The sequence below is a fragment of the Thunnus albacares genome, chromosome 8 (assembly GCF_914725855.1).
Source record: "Thunnus albacares chromosome 8, fThuAlb1.1, whole genome shotgun sequence".
Lineage (NCBI taxonomy): Eukaryota > Metazoa > Chordata > Actinopteri > Scombriformes > Scombridae > Thunnus > Thunnus albacares.
The window spans coordinates 4161476-4182714 of record NC_058113.1 but is presented as its reverse complement, the minus strand read 5'-3'; the positions used below and the strand labels follow the sequence as shown (position 1 = coordinate 4182714).

At 40.1% G+C, this 21239-nt stretch overlaps 1 protein-coding gene and 1 long non-coding RNA gene across 5 annotated transcripts in view; one reads left to right on the top strand and one right to left on the bottom strand.

Annotated features, from left to right (window-relative positions):
- The window catches only part of cdk14 (cyclin-dependent kinase 14), a 199997-nt gene that overhangs the window by 72799 nt on the left and 105959 nt on the right, over positions 1 to 21239 (bottom strand). For all 4 annotated transcript variants that reach the window (XM_044358908.1, XM_044358909.1, XM_044358910.1 and 1 more), the window contains 2 exons: positions 11847 to 11967; positions 7041 to 7134 (listed from right to left, as the gene is read on the bottom strand). In XM_044358908.1, coding sequence (XP_044214843.1) covers positions 7041 to 7134; positions 11847 to 11967 — 215 coding nt within the window. The remainder of the gene's footprint in view (positions 1 to 7040; positions 7135 to 11846; positions 11968 to 21239) is intronic.
- LOC122987175 lies at positions 18288 to 20802 on the top strand. Its single transcript, XR_006404468.1, has 2 exons — positions 18288 to 18678; positions 20456 to 20802. It is a non-coding gene; the product is annotated as an uncharacterized LOC122987175 (long non-coding RNA).

Below are 21239 nucleotides of genomic sequence, written 5' to 3'. Positions count from 1 at the left end.
CTCTGTCCAATGGCTCAAAAAAATCTGCCTAACAATAACCCTCTAACACCTTATATCTTATTTTTCAAATCTGTAGAAAAACTGTGTGTTAAACTGACATGCTGTGGTTTTATGGGAGAGTTATGTGCTTGACGCAGTAGCTTCCTGAAGTCTGCCCTGGTTGCCTAGCAACCTCGCATAGCTCTACGTTTTTGTGCATGCTTTATTGAAGCTGCCATAAAAAACCAGCACAGTTTAATTGAAATACATGCTCAAAGATAGCCAAAGATTGCTGTATATGATAGCATCATGACAGGAAGTTTGGGTTTAAGGTATTTAAACTGCAGGGAAACTGTGACATTGTAATGTGGAAGCAGCGTCTATAGCCATTCATCTGCTGTGCAGCAAGGCAACAGGAATATCAATGCAGCCGTCCTATAAGCAACATATAAATATCTTAATTGCACTAATGCTTTACTCTGATTAATGACCATAATAAGATTATTATGATCATGTAAACACAAACAATGCTTGCATGTAAATAACTAGTCTCATGTACAGAAATATAAGCTATCACATTATCCACGGCTGTCAGATTGACAGGGTTCATATTTCACCGACACGTTTTTCACTCACATTAATATAAAGAGGCAGCTCGTTGTCTTTTCAGTTACACACACACACGCGCACTCACACACACACACACACACACACACGCACGCACTGACAGGTTATTTCCTGCAGATAGACCTGTCCATATTCATACAGTTCCTCCAGTGGATGTAATCTTTTGTGTGGTGACAGCTAGTTAACTAGCTAGAGTGAACCTGGCCTCATCGCCCACAACTTTAATTCACACAGACATTCCCAGAGAGAGTGTGTCTTTGTTTGTGTGTGTAAGATGGAGAGGTAGGTATAGAAAGACACAACCACTTTAACACCTATCTAAAGTAAAGTGCAGCCATGAACATACACACCGCATGTCTGAGGAGAACCACGTCTACTTCATTACTAAAGACGCCGGCCTTCATCAGAAACAGACACTTTGTATAAATAAAAGTGTGTATTAACGCCTTGCTCACACAGACGTGTACATAGAGAGCTGTAGGGGCAGAGATAAGCCCAGGAAATGGCACAGCCTTAATGCTGTCAAGGATAATAACAGTGTGGAGGCGGGGTAGAAGAGGGGAATTGGCCTGGTGAAGAATATCTGGTTTAACAAACAAGTACAGAACAGAAAATCAGCTAGAGGATTTTTTTTTTCATTTATTTATTGGCCACAGAAGCCTAATTCAGTGTTTAATTGTTAATGGACACATTAGTGAGGACGAGAGGTCTGTAAAGAAAAATGTTGGTGTTAATGGTTTGTGTCCAAATAACAAAAAACCCCCAAAAAACCCCCACAAACTTTTCAGATTCTTCCTACAGATACACCCAACAAAAATCTGATTGCACACAGAGCTGATACATTTAAAAACAGGGATGTACAAATAGTTTAAAACAAAAGGTGTCTAACAGGACAGGACATTAAAGATCAGAGAGCTAATGACTGCGCTGAAAGATACAAAGTATTTGCAGATGTAATTAACAGCAGGGAGGGGGAAACAGCATAATAATAGTAATATTAAAATCACCCTGCCACACTGTCAGGTAATTATTATGCACAGATTTTGAAATTGTTGACCATAAAAAGCGTTTCATATCCCTGCGTGTTTATATTTCCTACAGCGATTGCTGTACCTGTTTATTATTGATCAAGAAAAATGTCAAAGTAGCTGGAGTGAAAAGAATGATTCCACTGTCTGCTCTTGCTTAAGGACAATTCCAGTCTTATTTTTGTAAGTTTTTTATTTCAAAATTCTGTTAACATGGCAACATCTCTACAATGAGGTCCAACGTGGAACACGAACACGATCAGACAGGTTGGAAACAGACCAACGGTTTAGAGAGATTGGCTACCACTTCATTTTTTCCTCTCAATAAGTTTGACTAACCTGGGGGTTTATTTACAACCTGCCTGGTTGTCTGACTGAATCTTACTTGTCACCTCACTCAGAGATCTCAGTTAGCTTACTCAACAGTTAACTTAGTGAGTACAGTTCTGTCTTAACTAACAGGAATGATGGCCAAAAGTTTGATATGAGACCCAAATGGAATGAACTGCATTATCCTTTCACACTAGTCTGCAGGGTAGATTAATCGAGGAGAAATCTCAGGAAACTGTCCTGCACTGATGCATGCGGTGTGCTGCACTGAATCTTGAATTAACTTATATTTGTTGAATTTCAATTGACTTTTGTGAGCGCAGCTATAGCCTGAAGCCTACTGTCTGTCCTGTGATTAAAGATGATGGATTAATTAAAAAGGTATGTTTCTGAATCAGTCTATACAATGCTGTTATCTTCAGCTTACTGAGTCTCTGTATCTGACTTCTTTTAGCAAAGTTCACATGGTGGTCTGTGCAAAAGTCAGTTTGCCTGGTAATCAGAACAGACGATGAAATGTTACAAAACTTCCAGAAGTAGTTACTTTTTGCTGCTAACCAAGCTTTCACACACTCTAACACTGCCCCCAAGACAGCAGCACATGCAAGGCAGGAGTTTTTCAGCAACAATGTACACACCCCGTTACACTGAAGTGCTGGCTAACAGGGGGAAAAACTCCGGGGCCATCCAGTGACATTCCAGCTCTGCGGACGTTGTGTTCAATGTGCCGACTCAACTCCTGGCAGGGTGCCTCTCAAACTGTGATGGAAGCTGACCTTTCTTTTCCTCTCTTCAAACAACATGGCCTTTAAGATGCTTCTGACTCTGCATAATTCATTGATGGTGCCCTTCACATGAACCGCTGAGGCTGTGCATCCAAACTCTGACCCATCTGACAGCCCGGCAGCAGACAGACAGGCTGCAGAGCAAGCAGGGTGGATGGAAATGTCAACATCAGGCTAACTCTGACAGGTAGGCTAGTTTTGTGATCACACGTCGCCTTGCCAAGCCGCATACCTCCACATTTCCATATTCATCTGTCTTTGCTACCTCTCACTGACAGCTGAACACACACTAATACAAAACATGGAATGTGATTTGGATAAGAAATAGCAAGGCCCATCAACATTTTCTAGGCAATGGAATATATTTATAGTTTTGACTTATAAACAAAGGTAGGTTTGAATAAAAGTAGCAGGGAAAAAAAAGCAGGAATATCAAAGAGAGTTCAATTAATGAGATATGTGATGTCAACATTTATGAAGAGTCCTGATACAGTAATAACTTTTAAATATGTACTGTATATGTATCCACAGCACTGGCTCAAAGTATTGCTTTTTATGAGCATAATTATCTTTCAGTAGAGCTGAAACTTGAAGTTTAAACTTAAAGTACAGTGCTTCACTCTCATATAAAGCAGTGGTGTCTAAGGTTACTTTAGGTTTGATAGTCTAGGCTTACTTCTCAAACAGTAGGTTAAAAAAATACTGTTTCATCTGACCTACCATAAATCTAGAGCACTAGCCATTGTGGTAGATAGATCTTTGTACTGCCTTGCACTCCTGCACTACTTGTGTACATATACCAAACATACCACAACCCTGTATTTTAAGCATTTATATTTCCTATTTGCCTGTACATACAAGCTATGCACTTACCGAGCACACATTAGCACCACCTGTACATCAGTCAATCATGTGGCAGATAAAGGTCAGAAGCTTCAGGTAATGTTTACAACAACATCATTGTTGACAGGCTGGTTTGAGTATTTATGAAACTGCTCATCTCCTGGGTCTCTACAGTTTACTCAGAATGGTGCAAAAAACAAAAAAAAATCCATTGTGTGGCAGTTCTGCGGACAGAAACGCCTTGTTGATGAGAGGTCAGAAGAGAATGGCCAGACTGGTTGGAGCTGACAGACAGGTAATTCAGATAAACACTCTTTACAACTGTGGTGAGCAGAAAAGCATCTTAGAATCCACAACATGTCGAACCTCCAGGCGGATGGGCTACAACAGCAGAAGACTATGGCGGATTCCACTCCTTTCAGCCAAGAACAGAAATATGAGGCTGCAGTGGGCACAGGCTCACCAAAACTGGACAGTTGAAGACTGGAAAAATGTAGCCTAATCTGATGAATCTCCATTTCTGCTGAGGCACACAGATGGTACAGTCAGAGTTTGGCGTCATCAGCATGAATTCATGGACCCAACCTGCCTTGTGTCAACAGTCCAGGCTGCTGGTGGTGGTGTAATGGTGTGGGGAATGCTTTCTTGGCACACCTTAGAATTGGCATTCCTTTATGGCCACAATTTAAAAAGAAACATGACAGTGAGTTCAGTGTACTTCAGTGGCCTCCACAGTAACCAGATCTGGATCCAATAGAGTACCTTTGGATGTGGTAGAACTGGAGATTCACAGCATGAATGTGCAGCTGACAAATCAGCAGAAATATGTGATGCCATCATGTCAAGATGGACCAAGAATCTCAAAGGAATGTTTCCAACATCTTGTAGTATCCATGCCATGAAGAACTGAGGCTAAAGTGTTCGGTGAGTGTTTGTTAATGTTTGCTTATCGTTGTTTCTTGTTTAGGGCTACAAATTACTAACAATATCTATTATACATTACATATTATAATGATTCAATTACATAAACTTATAATTGGGTTGTGTGTAAAGATGGAGACCCCACTACAATGCCTCCAGCCCATCAAATCAGCAGCAGGCTCACACACAAGAAAGCCTACAAATCATCGTGGTATATGGGGTGGATACTGCATCATGCATCACAGATCTCAGTGTTATGCTATTATTATTATTATTATGCTATTATAATTATTGTCATTTTTTCTTACAATCTGAAACCTTTCACAACTTTTACAACCTCCTTTGTTAATAGTGTTCGGAACTATGGTCATGCCAATAAAGCTAAATTTGAAATCTGAATTTGACATTCTTTAGGTGTTGTCTTTCATACTCTTTTTCTCTGGTTGTCATTTATGCAAACATTATTCGCATACATCCAATTCTCTGGTGGACCAATATGATGGCGCCAGAAACTAAAAAAAAACAAAAAAAAACATTTCTGACCAAACTGGAAAGCCTCTGTAGGGAAGCAGTGTGCAGCTGAGCCTCATCAGAAATCTGGCCAGTGGCCATCCCACTGTTGGGCCTCTCTCCTCTCTCGTCCTATCATGGTGAGTCTTTGTGTCTGAGAGGGGAGCTGGGATCACTGGGGCTGGAGCGTCTTACAGGAAGCCCCACCTTTCCCTTCTGGCATAAAAGACAATCAATAAGAAGCATTTTTCTTCATCTCCCTTTTCACGCTTTGTGAGAGACCCCCTGCCTGCAGGGCTTCCTCCTACTCTCCTCATCCTTTCATCCAAAATCCATCCATTCTTAGATGCGTATCTTTAGCCTTCAGCCCACAGGCCAAACAGCAGTGACAATGCTTTGTCTCTGTACTTGACTTCTTCCTCAGTTGAACCCTTTCATACTCTCATCTCTGTAATTTTTGACATTAATTATTCAACCCCTTCCAGCCTATGAATATGAATCCATTATGTCTGCCCTGCCACACTCTGCTTCAATTAAGAGATTGGGGATGAAATTATATGAAGGGATGGCAGATGAGGCGATTAAAGGATTCATGAGACCCCACATCACTTTAAAATATTTATGCCTACATCCTACAATCCAATGCAGAGATACATATATGTAATCACTTAATGGCCACTGCACTATTGTTCACTTGTCAAGTACAAGGTAGGGCCTCCAGGAAGCTTCCTGTCATGTTTCTTTGGGATTGTGATCCATGGTGACTCAATAGCATCATGGAGCTCCTACAGATTTTTCAGTTTTGCATTTATGCTGCGATCCCTGTGTTTCATCTGGTTCAGATGAAGCATTGAAATGAGACTGTGTCACTGTGCACAGAGCAACAAAGGCCTTCAGGAAGAACAAAGTTTTACAAATGTATATAATAAATAAGGAGAGGAGTGGTGGAAAAGGAGGGCAGAAGCACACTCCGTCTCTTCATACTTGTGTCTGCTTTCCCCTCTCAGCTCTGGCGATGGATGCTAGACTTCTTCTGAACCAGATCAGAACGCTGGCACCGCTTCCTCTACTGCCATCCAGTGTGATCAACACTTCAGCTGACAGCGCTGTCAGCAGACATGCAGACACACTCTGCAGTGTGTTAGGATTTTATTTCTGAACCATGATTAAGATGCACACTTTTTATTTCTTTGATTGTGTGGCAGTCAGATGTTTTACATTAGAGATGATGATCATGTCAGTAAAGGAACTAAAATGTCTTACAGATAAAACATGAGACTTGTTGGTGTGCTGCTGGACTGTAGTTTGATTGGGAGTGAAAATATCTACAGTAAATGGATTTATGGGTGGAAAGAAGGGACTAAAAGGGAACTGACTCAAATGCTCTGATTTGGCTACAGCCCTAACTTCAAGTTTGCATTCGGTAAGTGCTATTATTATTGTACTGCCAGATAAGATATTTTTAAGAAGAAGAAAAAAAAAAGCAAAATTTAGTATATAAACGTCTGGGAGACAGGATTGGTCTGAGTTCAGTATCTGGACATCCATCCAAGACCACTTGTGATTGTTTGTGGACATTCAGAATAGGGTCAAATCTATACAATTTTAAGACACTTATAGTATATAGTATAGACACCAAGTTCACCTATAGTATGTTTTGTTAAGACCACATCTAAACGTCAGCAGACATTCAGCATGGTAAAATCTAGATGTCTGGTCAAGACTATGAATGAAAAATTATCCTGCAAAACATTTTATCACAGTAAACGTCCTGTATGGCTGCATGTGTTCAGACAACATTACAAACTACTGCCTTTGAGAGGTTTGGCTTGTTCTGTTACCTCAGACTAAGGTATCCAAAAAAAGTTTCATTTTGGCACAAGTACTGAATAACAACTTAGTTGGACTGAAAGAAAGGAGATCCTGCAGTAGTGATGTAGGCAGCAGGGTAGGTTTTCTGCAACGGCTGCTTGCAGAAAACACACACACACACACTCACACAGCATCAGTGACTCACCAGGAATATCCTCTCCAGCTGGTCCTGGATGTCCTTCATCCCAGGAAAGGCAGCCACCCCTTGGATCATCTCAATGAAAATGCAGCCCACTCCCCTTGAAGAGAGAACACATGATATAGCTTCCCAGTCAATTACAAATCTTCATCAACTTGATCCAGACAATATTATCATCATTATAATCAGTGAAAAAGACAACTGCAATCGAACAATGACTGGTTTGTTCTTTGTATACATCCAAATCCAATTTCTACAGCACTCATTGTTTAGTTTATCACCTCAACAGGCTTCAAAGTAAAAATCATTCTGAGAAGGTATTGATTTCTTTTCTTCCTGAAGGCTGTTAGATTGTAAATGTAGGTTGAAATCAGTAAATCGGTGGATCAATTTAACCTGTGAGGGGCCTTTACACTGAGAAATATCAAGTCCAGGAAAAAAAGGAAAAGGAAGGAGGTGTGTGTGTGTGTGTGTGTGTGTGTGTGTGTGTGTGTGTGTGTGTGTGTGTAAACTGTTGTCAGTGCTCATTTGTCAAAGGGCTATTGTTTCCTGACAGATTCACTTTCTGGCTCAGTGCACACTCTCTCTCAGAGCAGAAACACCAGCAATGCAAGCAGAGAGCCAGAGAGATTTCTAGAAATTCATCCCCTCAGAATTTCTATATTCTCTCCATTTTAACATTCCTGTGAATGAAAATCTCCATCTATCTCTGTGACATCTCTGTGACCTCAGCATCCAACATTTCTACTGGAGCGTATAGAACAGCTCAGTTAGCTTAGGAGTGCATGTGAGAATGAAAAAAGGTCATTTTTTTAAAACAATACCACTTTCATCTGTAGGGTTGGAGCTTTCTCTCGGTTTGCTGTCAGTCTAGTTGTACTGGATGTTGAGGTTCCTGCCTGATAACAGTTACAGTCTCCACTAACTCCTGAGAAAAATATCTGGCTCTTTAGCTGCTAAATGCTCCACTATGATCACCGGCTAGTTGTCAGCTATGTCTGTCTGCTGTCTACTAGTAAGGTAGTGTACAGTGGGTTTATCAGAGATTTTGCTGCCTGCTACTGCTGGAATCAAGGCTGATGAGAGCAGCGTTACCGGCCATAAAACCAAAACAATGAGCTGAAAGACACTAAAATGCTTTGTTAAGTCGAGGAGAGCTGCAGAGTCTGTGATCATTCGTTGTGAGTTTGTCACTATAGGTGACATCTATCATGAAGCCTACAAGTATAAAAATATTGATTATAGCTGCTTTTAACATGATCTCAAAAGAATTTCACCAATGAGTTTTTATGATGGTTTAATTGCATTTTTGATTAAAAAAATATTCAAGGGCAAACTCAATATAATATGAATTCCTATAGTGAAAAAATATTAGAAATTAGCAATTAATTTCAGCCCATAGATATGAATAAGACAGCCAATCCTTAAACTGGATCTGTGTAAGGTTCAGACAGCTTCCATGTTCTATGTTATCATGGCTTTGTAATATTTTCTACTCTGGGGTCCACTCCAATTTGTCAGAAAACCACCATGTAATTTGAGGAATGCAAGAGGTTAGTTACACTCACACTGAAAATGTTTTCAGAATTCCATAAATTATTTTTACATAATTATTCAGTATTTAATTAATGTAATCGTCCTCTTCCTCATTATGTTCCTCTTGCTAAATACAATCGCTGGCTCGGAGCACACAGTATGTGTCTACAGCGTTTTAGCACTGCTGTTATTGTAATTAGACTGTTATGTTAGCGGTGCTTTGACTATAAGATCTCAGTAACTCAGTGAGTCACTGGGGCCAGCTGCGCTCCTTAAATTTTTAGTACACAGTAAATTAGCCTCAGTAAATACAGGCCTGTTTGCTCACAGATAGTTAATGAACCATCCTGATGGCAGCAGACCTGGCTGACGACAGATTGTGATGCGACAGAGAAACCTCTGCTGTATACACACAACAGATATATCAGAGGGATTTAAACACTGCAAAACACATCTGTGTTAACAAGTGACTGTCTAATAATCATCCTTTAGGATGTACTGTTTAAAACTCCAGTGGAGTATTCACTTACTGATGGTTTTTGCTATGTCAAACTTAAATGAATTATGTGTATTCAAAGCCTGATATATCATACCTCTGTGCCATAGACGTCCATTCCCAACAAATGCTGTTTCATTGACGTTTGATAAAAACTAAAGCGGCCAGATGTTGATTAAATTAAATGAAATTACTGAATGCTACAGACAGGGTAGGGAGTGAGAAGGTTTTGACAAAAGGACTAACACATTGTTGATTTCCAAAGTTTCATGGGATTTACTGACAATAAGAAATATATAGAATAATTCTAGCCTTATTCTTTATGATGGAGATGTTTTACAGTAGAACCTACCATAACCGAACGTGTACGTTAATCTGTGCATGATCGGACTCCTGGTCTACTGATTTCAGCGTCGACTCTGATTGACAGATGTGTGTGTGAGAGCTGCAGCCTGGTGAAGTGCAAAGATAAAAATAGAGCAGTTCCTCGCCTGCCTTCCATCACATCCTCCCTCCTCACAGATGGCAGCCTGTAACCTGTAGGCTGCTGTGATGGATGCTTGTCGTGGCAGGAAGACAGATCTGCTCAACCTTTCCGTCCTGCAAGAGATGCTTCTTCATGGAAGACTGCTTCGTAAGTGACCAGGGGTGAGCGTGAGTGTGTATGTGTGGGTGTGTGTGTCGCAGGGTGACTGTCAGTGGGATGGAACAACACCCTGTGGATTTGCCTACCTGCAAATACCCTTGAAACAGTCACACTATCCCTCTCCTTCTGAGACCTTCCAAACCCCCATCTGCTCTTTAATTGGATGCTGGAGAGTGCAGCTGGGGTTCATGGGATATCCCTGCTGACTGCCTGTCCAGACCAAGGCTCAACCGATAGTCCAACAGCAATACTGTTAGTGTTGGACAGAAGCTTCTAGTGGCTAATATGTTTTAGTGCCTTGCTATTTTCATGTCATTCATCTTAGGATGCCATGGTATCAATTTAAAAAAAAGCTTTCCATAACCTCATCATCCCTAGAAATGCAATAGAGTGAAGGAACACTTGGTGGAGAATAGCTGGTCCAGGAGGGTAAACACATTCCTCCACCTTTGGGGCATACAGTACAGTATTTTCCATTTCCTGTTTGCTGCAATTCTGTGCAACCGTATTCAAAATCTTATCTTTTCAAGTGAGGAAAAGACAGGAGCCTCATTTTATTGCTTTGATGTGTCAGATAAAAGTTGACATATTTTGGCATCTGAGTCAGATTGTTTCAATAGTTAAAACTAAATTTTAGATGGAACACAATTGCAGATCACTTGTTTTTACTAAGCCCAGTTTGCCTTGTTTCATGTTTATGGTGAACTACTGTTTGTAAGGAACCATATCTTTGCTAATTGTGAATATCATCCACAATGTGATTATCTAAAAACGATACTCCAGACCTTCTCAAACAGATCCAGTATCAGATGCAACATCTCTGACTACTGTAGTGCTCGGCAATTCTACAATATGTCATTAAGAAGCCTTATGGGTATTCCATTGGTGGAAAATGCTGACTGTATCACATCTGATTTTAATAAAAAAAGACATTATCAGACCTATAATTTAGTCTAATGGTATGCTAATATTCCAGGATGTAAAGCAGCTCGCTTGTACCTACTATTTTTACCGACACTATTTAGCTCTTGACTCATTTGCATTTTAGTGCTGCAAATTTGTGTTGACAATAACAATACTTTAGCTACTAATAATAGCAAAGGACAATGAGCTAACACTAATGTTAATTAGTGTTACTTGGGGATTATAGTTAACACCACTAATACTAATGTCACTTTAAATGGGGAAATTCTGAAGCTCTAAATAATTTAGAAAATCATTCAAGCAGCTCTTAGAACACTAGTGGAGCCACTAGTGTTCTAGTGGAGCCACTAGTGTTCTAGTTGTAAGGAACTGTAGTAAATGTTGGAATTTCCAAGTTAAACCTTTATGCAGAGTTTAGAATAGTTTTATATTTATCACCTAAAAAGCTCTGAGTCAGTACCCTCAGGATTCAGGGATCTGTGGTAATTTGTACTGTTAGCCTACAAAGCTGACTTAAGCTAAAAAAAAAAGCTGAAGATCAGTGCTGTTAGCAGTATTGAAATCAGTTACATATAAAACCTATGTTGCTGTTATCAATAAATATGACACATCTTTTGAAAGTCAAGAGTTTTTCATAATAAATATTGAGTAATGTATTATACTACTAATGTAATGTCTGAATAAATGTTAACTAAATTGCTATTTTTCTCTACAGAAAACTAGCCAATATTATTTAAACATTTTTAGAAAAAAAAAACAAACAAACTTAAATTTCAAAAGCTAGCAATAGCTAGCTGTTAATCACAGTTGTTTCATCCATATCTGTAGCAGTTCCATCTGGATGTGTAATGAGCGTGAATATGATGAATGAGTGTAATTCTGCCTCTCTAGTCTCAGATCTACACTGTCAGTGGGAGGGGCGATGCAGAGGGTGAAGTATGGCCAAGGGGACAAAATACATAAGAGGAAGAAACTAAGATTTGTACAAGGACTAGGCTGCATGGAACACTCCCTGCAGGTTATAAACTACAAATAAGTTTGTTTAAATTGTTTTTTTTTTTTCAGCTTCATCTTTTCTGGGTTCCCTCTAGAAAAAAAAACAGATCCATATCTTAATGGGACTACCTGAATTAATCAATGGTAAATTATACAAAGAATGCGTGATGTGGGTATGAGTGGATCTTGGGGGTCAGAGGTTAGGAATACCCACCACATGTCCAGGCAGGTGGAATAGTCTGTGGATCCCAGCAGGACATCTGGAGGCCGGTACCACAGGGTCACCACCTCATTGGAGTAGGTATGGCTGGGGACCGACTTGGCTCTGGCCAGGCCTGAGGGGAGCAAACACATCAGTGCTGTCTCAGAAAGCATTATCATTGAATGACCTTCAACAGGCTTCTGAAAACAAAGCTGACTCCTGGCTCCTGACACGTGGCTCTACAGACAACAATGTATAGAATGCAAGCCTGATGAGATGAGATTTTAATGACCTGGAAAGTACATATTGTTAAATGTTGAACACATTAAATAAAAATAAAATGAATTGACAATTGTGCTTGTAACAATGCAGCAGTAGAACATCATAAGACAATACAACTGCAATTCTGAAATAACCATTTGCAACCTTCAGAAGCTGCCATGTTCATTAAACACCACATGATAACGTTGGATTGAATAACCTCCTGTATAAATTCATGTATTGTTTATATATCTATACACCCGAGAACGCACACCATAAAAACGTGATACACATTTTGTTGACTGCAGAGGGTGGCGACTTAACAGTTGGTGCCAGTAATGTTGTACAGTCATAATGTTGTAAGAAAGGTAGCAACATGCCAACAAAAGAAGCAGATCACCCCCAAGTCAATGTTAAAAAAAAAAAAAAAGCTTTTGAAAGATTTATAAAATGGCTTCGATGAGGTGGCTTTGAGGTAGGAAATTCATTCAACATGTCCGTCAGGCTATAAGGATTCTGTACACGCACACATTTTGGTGGGAAACGCTGAATGTTAACACAATCAATAATATTGTTTGCCTGACAAAGACCTCAAAGAATTGCCCCTTTAAATTCTTGGGACCTTTTTTCCCCATTGTTCACTCATTACAGCCTTTATATTGTAAACTACTCTTGGCAGACCAGTCTTTGCACGGATTTCTGTACATTCAACCGCAACAAGCCTGAGATTGCCTTTTCAAATGGAAATCATGATGGAAGACCTTTGAGGTTCCAGTGAGAAATGGTGTGACGGGAATATCAGTCAGATGAACCCTAAGGACCAAAGCTCCCATTTCCATTCAAATCAGACATCGTAGGCCATTTTACATCCAACTGGTTAATCTTTGGTGAAACTACAGCTAACTACTCATCTGTTTTGTACCTTCTCTACCTTTTAATTTGAAATGATCATGAGGATTTAAGAGAAAAACAAAAAAAAAGTGCAAGTGAATTTTTAAACCTTTTCCAGGGTTCTGAAAATCATTTAATGGGATTCTCAATGTTATTCCGAACCCTGTTCTAGCATTTATCTATGCAGTAACACAAACCCAGGATATTAAATATCTGGTGATCGTCCTCCCATGGTAGCTAATGGTAGAGCGGAGTGTAGATGCAGTGAGCTTTAATGAGGCTGATGGCTTTACCTCTTTGTCTCTTCCCAAGTGGTCTGAGGGCTTAATTAAAGCATTTAGCTTGGTAAAAAAGGACTTCCTACCCTGCTGCTGGTCCCCTGTGTGCGGGAGGAAGAGGGGCAGAGGGGAGAATAAATGAAAGGAAGGAGGGAGGGGGTATTTAACATTTCCTTGTGTTGGAACACCCACAGGAGAAAGGAGTTTCAGCTGGCATTCATCACAGCCGAGTACTGTAATTTTCACACACTGATCTGACGTAGAATAGACTCCCATCAGCCCGTTCACACTGAGAGGCTATCATTTCCACTGCAGGCGTCCTCTGTGTGTGTGTATGTGTGAGTGTGTGTATGTGTGTGTGAGTGTGTGAGTGTGTGCAGTAGAGGCAGCAGTGTGGGGTTGTGAGTACAGACAACATCTACTCTTTATAAAAGAAAGCACAGTAGTAGGAGGCTGTCCTGTTTGAAACATGGAGAGATGTAGTACAAAGTAAAAAACAACAAAGCACGTCTGGAGGAAGTAACACAAAACTGTCTGCACACAACTCAGCTTCCTACATTTCCCAGCATGCCTGTAAAACTATCCCCCAAGAATAATAACCTATTCAGACCAACAAAGTGACACAAGGTAAACCTGCGCTGGTGCTGGATCTGAATACATGCATCATTTGACCTGGCTTTATGACCCTCCTCTCAACCCAAACAGTAGCTAGTTGCTAGCGGCATAAACTTTGGATGCTTTTATTCTGCTTCCCCTGTCCTCACTCTTCCATCCTCTAAACTAATCAAGTTCCACCATCATCATCCAGGATGTTCCAATCAATTCAGTGCATCTCGGAGGAGACAGGGAGCTTCAGAGCAGCTTGATACTTTTTTTTTTTTTTTTACCAGTCAGCAACACCCTGTCAATCAGAATATTTTTATTGATTGTTCAGGTGATCTCATTGGACAGTAAAATGATTGGTCAGCTGTTGTGGGGCCAGCTTTAGTGTATATTAATAATATGGTATGCTCTAAATACTGTAGAAACGGTAATAATACCACCAATCACCTGTGTTAGTATATTTCGTGTGTGGAATTGAATCACGAATGAATTGTTAAAATACTTTCCCAATTTTTCTTTTCTTCTTCTTTTCTCATTTTCTGTCTCCAGTGCATCTTGGCTCATTTAGGAATAATATGCAGTTACAGTCCTGTACAGCTCACAGTTATTACTATCTGCCCTATCAGCCTCAACCTGAAAAGGACTTCAAACTTAGTGTACCTGCTCAGGCTAAATCTTATTGAAAACATTTATAGCTGTTTTTATTGCTCCTTCACGTCTGCGCTCTCTTTCAGGATAGATAGATTTTTGATAAATTTTTATTGTCTATTTGTCTTCTTTCTATCAGTCACATTCTGTGATGCCACAATAGATCTATATTATATTGTTATTAGGTTTGGAGCAGCAATTATTAGACACCATGTCATTCCTCAAAATCACACTGGAGTGAGAGTTTAGCTGTTGAGGAGATTCTTCTCATGTAAAAATATTCTTATAAAAATGTTTTTTGTCCCCTCAAGGTTTGGGGGCAAAAGACTCAAACAAAATAAAACAAAAAATGTGAGCAAATAGGAATTAAGTTACACTCTAACGTTTTGTCATTCTATGCCTGTGTTCTGTTGGACATCATAAAATATGCAAGAGGTTTCTCAATCTGATACATGATGAAACTGATATGAAAATGTATTCGTGAATTCACTATGAGAAGAGGGGGCAGGCATGCCTCATGCTCATGATGGTCGTTAATTAAGGCTTCAACGGCAAATTAAGATTTAAAATCCATCAGTGATGCAGCTTGAGAGAGAAGAGAAGAGAACACTCTTCTTCCTGAACATCATTACTCTTAAACTCATCACTGTTTGGCAGGACCACCTCCCCCTCTTGTACACCAGATACATGAGCATTGAGGCTTTTTCTGGTCCTGTCATGTTTGAATGAAGCCATGACAAACATTTGTAAATAGACACACATTTTTTTCAGGCCTGGTGGTACACACTGAAAAAACCCTAAAGGTACAAGGCACACGGGATGGCACAGCCAGTGGCCTGCAATTTATATTTGCATTCAAATTTTTGTTTGCTTGGTATATTCAAGACTTGAAACAAAGTGGTCACAAAGAGAAGATGACTCAATAAGCTGCCCCTATCCCTTCTCCCATTTCTGTATTTTTGCTTGACTTCAGAGTTTTGGAGAAAAACGTTGATATATTTGTTTGTTTGTCATCCACGTTAGAGATCTTCCTCTTTTTAGGTGGTGCCATGCTCACGTTAGCGAACCTGTATCCCATACACACTCGCTCTACAGTAATTTAAAAAGGGACTCTGATAGCAGTGGCACTCACATCACATCAAGAGTTTCCCAGGCAACCACACAGAGGTTGACTCACATTTCGGAATAATGTCTCACAGAGGCTCCCAAACGCTATTGATTATTGATTTCCCAAAGGATATTTGGCGTTATTTTTGGCATTCAAAAAAAGACTTTTTTGGCCCGTTGGGGTTCTCATTGGCCCGGTGGCCCACCAGGCCTGTACAATTATAGGGGAAACACTGTTTATATATAATGAAATGTGATGTTCACCAGGGTAACTGGAGTACATTCAACAGAAAAAAGTAACAGCTATTCTAACTCTAACTGTAGCTTTGGCTACAGAATCACAACTAAACCAAATAAGCAGAGTAAACCAAACACAGCTACTTTAGTCCAAACAGTGAACTTGTGTAATCAGCAGGACCTTAATCAGCTGTTCCTCCATCTCGCTCCACAAAAACAAAATGTAGGAGTCCAGTTTTCCACCCACACATACTTTGGAGGTGACCGAAATGTCTCAGATTGGGCGCCACTTACTGTACTGGATAAAAATCCAGTATTTTGATTTATAAGTGACAATGTGTAACAGCTCACTGCCTTCTATTTATTTGAAAACTCCTTATTCCTGTTTTTTGCTCATCATGGTGTATGTAGAGAAATGTTTTAGTTTTAGGTTCCTGGGCAAATGGAGATATAGGAAGATATTGGTTTAGTTGTTGGTTTCCATGTGCTTTGACGTTTAGGTCACCTTGTACAGTGTTCTGCAGGTAAGTTAGCAGCAATGTGATGGTGGTGTGGAGGATACCGAGCCCTGACCTTCCCCCCTTAAAACCCCACGGGTCCCACTGCAGAGGAGGGTACCACTTCAAAGCCCTGACCTACGCTATGGCTTCACACACACACACACACACACCTTTATCTGTTGTGGTTCACCAGTTGACCTGCCATCCTGTCCAGGTATACCTAGATGAAGGTCACCAGTGAATTATACATCACTATCTCACACACACAACACCAGGGGTCACAAAATATATAGTGGAAGAGGTGGGCTGGAATCTGGAGGACAGAATGAACAAGGAGAGAGAAGGACTAAAATAGCCTCAGTCCCCAGGGGAACCAGCCCTCTGTTCTTTTGAAGTTCATTTGGATTTCAAAGTCAGTTTTTAGCTTCCGCCTGCTTCTCCTCCTCTCTAACATGCAGCAGATGCACACTGGGAGATTCACACTATCCTGCAAGCAGCTAATATTCTATAAATAAGTCCACAGAGGATATCAAAAACATCCTAAACACATTTTGACTGATGGGTATGGCTCCACAACACAAAAGTGGCAAATTGCAGTACTTGTTGTTGTTAGACGTTGAGGGAAAATTAGTGTGACTTTATCAGGCTAGAATACCAGCTCAGTTAGTGTTTTTCATTTATTTATTTGCGTAGCAGGACTTCTAGCGTTCTGCTTTCTTTCAGAGAGTGAGACGAGAAACTCGATCAATCTCATGTCTATGCATTAAATGTTTATGTGCATGCATGGCGGTAACTTGGTTCCTGTAGAACCTCTGTTTACACACAGTTGTTCATATTTCTTCCCGAACACCCTAACATATTTTTGGACTGAGGCTTGCATATTGTTGATTTATAAGTGATAAATGAATCCTATAGAGTAGTTGAACTACTTTCAATAAAGAAGTATGAAACATTGTCAATATACTACAATCTGATCGACATGCCCATAAATCTGAACAGTATGGTCTCCTAGGGAGGGGGGCCTTAAAGAGACAGAGGCTAAAACAGACTGTTTCAGACAGAGTTCTTTTTAACTGTAAATCATCCAAAGATGTTCCAATATTAGAAATATAGACGTGTAAGTGTGCATAATATGTCCCCTTTAACACTAGAACCAGCAGGGGTCACTATATACCTAAAACTGCCAACAGGTAAAATTTACCCACACATCTGGCTAGCGCATTTCTAATACTGAACAATGTAGTATTGGAAATGCAGTCATTGTATTAAGGCATTGTTTTCACAAGGGAATGTATTAAGTCACAAAATTAGTTTGTTTAATTATCAGCTGTGTTTTGGTCCTCTTGTTTTATAAAAGAAGTATCTTTAAGAACACTAATTGCTTTGCATGGCTGTCAGTATAAGTCAGTCTAAAATTACACTGAAAATGGGTTTTAGAAGAAAATATTTGCATATTTGGGTGGTGTGATATCATCATAAAACAACATTCATCACATAATGAGTTATTTAAATTACCACAGTAGCCTAAATACCCCAAATAGACAATGATGAGCCATAATAGTAACAATAAACAACCACCATACTTATAGGTGATTTAATACTGCAACAAAATGGACATGACAAAGTCAAGCACACAATTTCAGCTAATCAATTATTAATTCAGGCATTTCAACAATGTGTGAATAAAAGAACATCACCAAGAAACTTGAGGTAACCATTACAGCTTTTTTTAATTATAACATCATAATGAAAATATATATTTCTCTTTTGGTTCCGTTCATGCAGGTTATTTTCTGTTCTTTTTATCATTAGTTATGACTTGACTTAATTGTCAGATTGCACACTCCAACGAATGCTGTTACTCAGCAACTTAGAATGTTTAAACATGAACCGCATGGAAATAAATTCATATACTGCTAAATTTTACCTGCTGGCGATTATAGATATAAATGCCTGTGTTTTTAATCTGGATTCAACTTTGCTTTTTTCAACAATAAGGGGTGCTATATAATATTATTTTATCAAGAGTCAAAGACTGAGGGACATGGATATTTCATTCAAACAGACGAACAAACAAAGAACGGTTCTAACGTTAAGAAATCTGGTTATGGTAGAAAGCTTACAAACCAGGATACATCAAGTACACGTAAACACACACAGGATTTATAGGTAAGGGCGGCTTTAGCCTTCCCACAGTAAAAAGAGAGTAGTGTAATGGTATAGAGATAAAGTTGAGAGACTTGGCTGCACTGCAAAGCTTCCTTTGGAGTGTCTCTGCTGCATTCACTCACATCTAATATGGATGAAGAACTGGAGCAGGTAAATACCACTCTGCTTGGCTTCTCAGTTGAAAAGAGCACCCACATTTTCTAAGGAAAGGGTCAAACTGAAGTGAGCCAGGCAGAGAATCAGCTGGGTTTGCATAGAAAGTCACAGCAGTTTTATTTCTTAGATATTAATGTCGCCATTGAGACTTTGAATACTTCCATTCCTAATATTTGTTCAATTAAGCACACATGCTTAATTATCAAGCCTGATATCAAGGTTGGCTTAGTGGTAAAAAATTGTCTGTAGAGTAATGTGTGCTTCTTTTCTAGCCAAGATTCTTTCATGTTTATGTGTGTGTGTGTGTGTGTGTGTGTATGTTCACCACCTGCCATCGTCCCAGCTCATTTCCTAACACAAAGTGGACTGTAATGAGCTCTGCATTATTGTAGCTTACATGAAACCAGTCAGGTCATTACCTGTGCACACCAACAAACACACATTACTACTGCTGCTACTGCCGTTTATTCCAATGTGTTCCCAGGTTGGGATTGAAAAACACAGAGACACACACATCAGTAGCCTTAATTCATCTAACGAACTTCAAAAGACCATCTGCAACCTCAAAAAATCCATACCCTAGTTACACACATTCACAGGCACACACACACACACACACACACACCCACTGACTGGCCCACTCATCCCGGTGCTGTGGTGAGGCGCAGGGTGGAACTGCACACTAGGGAGAGGCAAACAGTCTGCTCCGGATGCCTGCAACATTCCTCCAGCTCCATTGTCACATTGCTTCACTCCTCACACATCATTATCCCAGCAGCTGTTACTTCACAGCACAGCAACACCGACTCCCCAGGAAAATAAACACACACATCAGTGCACCTTAGCTAGCTATAGCTACGCTCAGTGACAGAAAAAATACTAAACTATAATTCAATTTAGTGTAATCCAATACAGTAGTCCTGCAATGAAGAAGCTGTAGTTTCATACACAAGTTTGATTCCACTGCAGCTGCCTGCTCATTACTATAGTTTTGAAGTGTTTCCATAGAAACAAGCCACACGTCCACTTCATGGTTCTTGTGGTGGTCCTTGCGATCTCCAATATTATCTCGGAAATTACGTAATATCGGCTGACTCGCGGAACAGACGCTGCCTCTCCAAATCTGAAACATTGCAGTCTGTGGCTGCGGATGCCTGCACGTAGCTCCTTGTTGATGACGGCTTATTGGTCTGTGGTACCCTCAAGTCAATGACTTCCTCCTTCACCTCCTTAAAAAAAGTACACCAGTAACCAGACAGACGACATCATGTACAGTTTTTCTTGCTGTTGTTGACTTCAAGAGTGGACTTCTTGATTGCTTGGTATACCTGCTTGATTCGTCCAAAGTGCTCTTTACAGTGTCTGTGAGCAATAGCAACTCCCGCATAGACTAGAGATGGCGTTCTGTTTGTCGCAGGAACTCCGCTGAGGCCTTTATACCAAAACACGTTACAAGAAAAATTGTAACCTATCCATGATGTTTTCTATCTGTGCTTGTCATCATCCTTTAAGCAAATTTGTTGTATGTTGTTTGTTCTGACTCAAATGAAACGTGTGATTCTGAGTAGTTTATTTGGCCAAAACTAATACTTATATTCATACAGACCAGATGTCCATGTCCATGTATGGTCATGCGCTTTGGGTATTGACTCAAAAATGAGACTGAGGATTATTGTGGATTACTCAGACATCTCAGAGTAGAACCATTGCTCCTTTGTATTGAATGGCACCAGTTGAGGTGGTTCAGGCATCTGATTAAAATGTCTTCCAGATACCTTCCGATGGAGGTTTTCCAGGCACACCCAACTGGGAAGAGAAAGAGACCCTGGGGCAGACCCTCAACACGCTGTGGGATTATATATCCCACCTGGCCTTGGAACGCCTTGAACTCTTCAAGAGGGAACTGGAGGAAGTGGCCAGGGTGAAGGTCTAACCAGCTGCCACCGTGACCTAGACCCAGATAAGCAGGGTACGATGGATGGATGGTGTTGCATTGCATCTATGGTCACTGCGATACATGACGTTATGATGTTTACTTTATTATCTCCATCCTGATGAAGACCTGGATGGCATTTTTAACTATTAACATGTGTCCCCAAATAAAAGCTTTTAACTCAACTTTTCTCCTTGTTCTACTGACAAATTGTCTATCCTCTGATCAGTGTGTTCATCTTCAAGAGCACCCCCAATGATAATTCTGGGTTTTACTTCATTTCACTTCATCTATCATCTTGTGAAAAGAACTTCATCCAAGTCAAACCGTCACAATCTGTATCTGCTATGATGACACTGTACCCGTCAACGTAAATTGTTAAGATCTGGGAACACTGTGAAGGTGGATAAGTTATTAAACTTGTTACGTTTAACTGAACCAAGGGTTTCTCACACACACAAAAAATTTGATTGAACCAAAATACATCACAAAAAGCCACGAAAGAAAGTTACCACTTCTCACTGGTCAGATGTGTCTGGGGAGGGAATGAGAATGAAGGCAACGTACTTTGTTAGTCGAGGTCAGACCTTGATTCATTCTCCGGCTAGCTGCTAGCAACTGT